The 5,005-nt window shown below is 39.9% G+C and overlaps 1 protein-coding gene across 1 annotated transcript; it reads left to right on the top strand.

Annotated features, from left to right (window-relative positions):
* Window positions 1–641: 641 nt before the first annotated feature.
* Window positions 642–3,742, top strand: LOC137628317 (uncharacterized). Its single transcript, XM_068359480.1, has 3 exons — window positions 642–825; window positions 1,848–1,964; window positions 3,082–3,742. Exons 1-3 carry the CDS (start codon window positions 642–644, stop codon window positions 3,681–3,683), a joined length of 903 nt encoding a protein of 300 aa, XP_068215581.1. The 3' UTR covers window positions 3,684–3,742.
* Window positions 3,743–5,005: the final 1,263 nt, after the last annotated feature.

The raw sequence follows: 5,005 nt of genomic DNA, 5'->3' as shown, positions 1-5,005 counted from the left end.
ATTTGGAGAGCATTTAAATCAACCTCTTCCTTTGCAGATTTCAAATCATGAAAACCCGAGCCATCCTGGTTTTAGCAAAGGTACTTGTCCTCCTTCATCCTGACGGCAAGATGGAAGGAAAACTGAGACACGGGAAATCCCCAAAAGGATTTGGAAAGCATTTAAAATTAACCTTTTCCTTTGCAGATTTCAAATCATGAAAACCCGAGCCATCCTGGTTTTAGCAACGGTCCTTGTCCTCCTCCATCCTGACGGCAAGATGGAAGGAAAACTGAGACACGGGAAATCCCCTAAGGATTTGGAAAGCATTTAAAATTAACCTTTCCCTTTGCAGATTTCCAATCATGGAAACCCGAGCCATCCTGGTTTTAGCAAAGGTACTTGTCCTCCTCCATCCTGACGGCAAGATGGAAGGGAAATTGAGACACGGGAAATCCCCAAAAGGATTTGGAAAGCATTTAAAATTAACCTTTTCCTTTGCAGATTTCAAATCATGAAAACCCGAGCCATCCTGGTTTTAGCAAAGGTACTTGTCCTTCTCCATCTTGACGGAAAGATGGAAGGAAAACTGAGACACAGGAAATCCCCAAAGGATTTGGAAAGCATTTAAAATTAACCTTTTCCTTTACAGTTTTCAAATCATGAAAACCCGAGCCATCCTGGTTTTAGCAACGGTCCTTGTCCTCCTCCTCTACTGGACAGGACCTGGGATTTGTATCGTAGGACAGTGGAGGTACAAGTGGCAATCAGTGGGAGCTTGTGGTGGGCCGTTTCTAGTTTTGGATATTCCATCTAGCATTCAATGTGCTGCTGTTTGCTCTTCTGGTAAGTTTTTCTTTTGTGAGAGAGAGAGAGAGAGAGAGAGAGAGAGAGAGAGAGGAGAGAGAGAGAGAGAGAGAGAGAGAGAGAGAGAGAGAGAGAGAGAGAGAGAGAGAGAGAGCATTTCTCGTGTAGCTAATATTTGGGATACTGCACTTATTATGTGGTGTATTTTTGGTGTTTAACATCTGGGGAATGTTAAGGTAGATTATGGGAATATCACTGATTGAAAGACTGGAAAATGATGAAATAAGAATGGCAGGTGTAGTAAAGACGGTAGAGCTGATAAGAGTGTCACGACTGAGATGGTGTGGACACGTGTTGAGAATGGGTGGTTGGGTGGGAGTGAGGAGGGCTTAGGAGGAACCAGTAAGGAGTAGAAGATCAAGACGGAGGCAGATAATTAGATGGCGACATGTGGTGAAGGATGATATGGAGAGGATGATATGGAGAGAAGAGGTTTGGTGGAAAAGGAGGCCTTTGATAGAAGACATAGGAGAGGATGTATCTGGCAACCAACCGTTTAATGTAGGGATAACGGTGGGGAAGGAGAAGATAAGGTGAAGGATGATATGGAAAGAAGAGGTTTGGCGGAAGAGGGTGACTTTGATTGAAGGCATTGGAGGGGATTTATCAGGCAACCGACTCCTTAATGTAGGGATAATGGTGGGAAAGAAGAAGATCAGGGGAATTAAAACTGTACGCTTATGTGACCAATATATTGGGATATACGCTGATTTTTTTTTTTAAAGTTATATATATTTTATTTTACCATAACGTGGATCATCGTAAATTTCATAAGACTAATTAATGAGAAATAACATTTCTTTTGTTTATCAAAAACTACTTTTTCCATGTGACCAATAATTCAAAAGCTGAACTTTTTTATGTAGTAGACGTGTTGAAAACTGAACTTTCCATGCGACAAATGTGTTAGGAAATACACATTTTATGTGGCTGTGTTGGAAAATGTACCAATACATAAATTCATTCACTCATACAGCCACCCTTTTTCATATCAATTTCAGATACCAGATGTCAGGGGTACACCTTGAGGTCGCGGACCGTGCCAAACGCTGCCTGTGAACTGACTGAAAATATATCCATGAATGCAATGGACTCAGTTGGCAACTGTTTTGTAAAAGGTAACTGCTTTATAGGTAGTGGGTTGGCCAGGCCACCAGCCACCCGTTGGGATACTACCGCATTGAATCCTTCTCTCTGGTTACGGCACATTTTCCTTTTGTCTACATATACACCAAATAGCTGGCCTATTCTTTACACATTCTCCTCTGTCCTCATACACCTGAAAACACCAAGATTACCAAACAATTCTTCTCTGCTCAAGGGGTTAACTACAGCAATATCATTGCTCAGTGGCCACTTTCCTCTTGGTAAGGATAGAAGAGACTCTTTAGCTATGGTAAACAGCTCTTCTAGGAGGACACTCCTAAATCAAACCATTGTTCTCTGGTCTTGGATAGTGCATAGCCTATGTACCAGGATCTTTCACTGTCTTGGGGGTAAAGTTCTCTTGCTTGAGGGTACACTGGGGCACACAATTCTATCTTATTTATCTTCCCCTTGTTTTTTAGAGTTTTTTATAGTTCATATGTGAAAGATTTATTTTGGTGTTGTCACTGTTCCTAAAATATTTCATTGTAATTGTTTCTTATTTACATTGCAATTTTCCCATTTTCTTTCCTCACAGGGCTATTTTTCCTGTCGTAGCTCTCAGCCTAATAGCATCATGCTTTTCCAACTAGGGTTGTAGCTCAGCAGATAATAATAATAATAATAATAATAATAATAATAATAATAATAATAATAATAATAATAATAGTTTGATGCTTTTCCAAAGGTAATTGATTTGTAATCGTTAGATGCTTTGTAAAAGGAAATTGATTTGTAATATTTTGATGCTTTGTAAAACGTAATTGGTTGGTGCTCTTACTTACTGTTTCGTTTAATTGTTTGCTCTTTGTAAAACTGAGTGCTTTGCAAACGTTTAGTGCTTTGTAGAGGGTAACCCATTTTTAACTTTTTTTTTCTTTTTTGGTGCCTTTTTAAAAGGTAACTTTATACTGACGTTGCTCGATAAAACAGGCGGTTTTTAAAAATTTAACTGGAGAGAGAGAGAGAGAGAGAGAGAGAGAGAGAGAGAGAGAGAGAGAGAGAGAGAGAGAGAGAGAGAGAGAGAGAGAGAGAGAGTTGGTCCAAGTAAATATACGTAATATAAATAAGGTTTCTCTCGATTTCTAGATGAACTGCAAACTACCGCGACCACAACCACTATTACAACCACAACCACAACCACAACAACAACAACACCAACAACAACAATAATCGGAGAAATGGCCTCAAACGTCACCATCGACGGCGCCACTGGAATTAGAGCGATAGGATTTTCCACCGACTCCTACACCTATCTGGACGTCCTTCTGCCGATATCCTTAGGTCCAACGAACGCTTCTGTCCTGGATGGACTGGGCATCGTCAAAAGCACCGTCGTGGTCAACTACGGCGAGGGCAATGAGACATGTCCCGGATTCGACCAGGTATTCGTCGGGTACGGGAAGATCAACACCACCGACCGGGAGAAAGATGACCAGAGGCTTTATTGTTCGACCCTGGTCTCGCCGTATGGACTCACCAGCAACTGCACGACTGTGCGTCTAGGAGGAGATGGCACTGGTATTCCCCCGAAGTTCGAAAACGTGGATACTTCCAGCTGGTTGAATTGGCTGCTGTGTCCAGAAGGTGCCATGATGACGGGGATCTATTGGAATTATTTGAAAGGGGACAAAATGACCAACTATGGTTACAATAGTGCAACCTGTTGTCTTGCAGATACTCAGCTTTGAGTTTAGTTCACTGACTTGCCTCCTCTCCTCCGTCACCTTCTTCCATTTCCTTTGACCAAAAATAGGATGGGGCGCCTCTAAAAATAAGAAAAGCTAAGTTGCTGATTATCCTTGACTCACATCCTATCCCAAGCCTCTTACAAATTAAAGTTGCAGATCATCCCATAACCTCAAAAAAAAAAAAAAAAAAAAAAAAAAAAAAATACGGGCTGCTAGTGTGCAAGAGCCCGTGCTTGGTAAAGGCCAGGCAATCTGAAACAACAAACAACAACATTGCTCATTACCTCAACCAACAAAGTTGGGAGGAGGTTATGTTTTCGCCCCTGTTTGTCTGTTTGTTTGTGAACAACTTCCTGGCCACAATTTTAATCACAGAGTAGTGAAACTTTCAGGGATTAATTATTATGTGGAGACGTGGAAGTGATTCAATATTGAAAATCCTAGGTCAAAGGTCAAGGTCAAGGTCAAGGTCAAGCAAAAGGTCCACCGAATTAAACCTAACCTTAACCCTAAGTTCGCACATGGTTGTCACACACACAGACTCCAAATAAGCCTATGGTCTAAATTGATTCTTGGAAAGGCAAGCTGGTTTCGAGAAATAAACTGCCGTGGCGGAGGTCTGCACTCAGTGCTTTTCTAGTTTGAAATGTAGCTTACTTAAAACAATTTTGGTATTTTAAGCAATGTAATGATGGAAAACGAGGCAATTTTTTTTTTTCCATTTTTCAATCTAAAATTTAATGTTTTAAATATAAGTTATCAACATTGCACAGTATTAGGTTACATTATCAAGCCGGTTATTTGAGAATTTAATATCATGTATTACTTTGTAGGTAGTAGGTTGGCTGAGGCACCAGCCACCCGTCGAGATACTACCACCAGAGATTTATTGGGTCTTTGACTAGCCAGATGTACTTACATAGGATCCCTCTCTGGTTATGGCTAATTTTTCCTTTGCCTACACATACACCGAATAGTCTGGCCTATTATTAAAGAAAATTATGACGTTAATGAAAATAGATGCTTATAGTTCTTTCTTTGTCACCCTAATAAATATTCATCACAAACACACACAGACACTTATCTTGGCTTGCTGTAAAAGCGTGGTATAGTTAATGATGATTTTGGGTTGAATCTTGTGAAAATGTGAAATAATTTACAATAATTAAGAAAGCAAAGAAATATCAGAATAGATAGTTCTCAGAATGGTCATGAATTATTATGATGATGATAATGATAATGATGATGATGATGACGATGATTATTATTATTATTATTATAAACTAAGCTACAACCCTAGTTGGAAAAAAAGGATGCTATTA

This window comes from Palaemon carinicauda, chromosome 36 (genome assembly GCF_036898095.1).
Source record: "Palaemon carinicauda isolate YSFRI2023 chromosome 36, ASM3689809v2, whole genome shotgun sequence".
Classification (NCBI taxonomy): Eukaryota; Metazoa; Arthropoda; class Malacostraca; order Decapoda; family Palaemonidae; genus Palaemon; species Palaemon carinicauda.
This window is presented reverse-complemented; position numbering and strand designations above follow the sequence as displayed.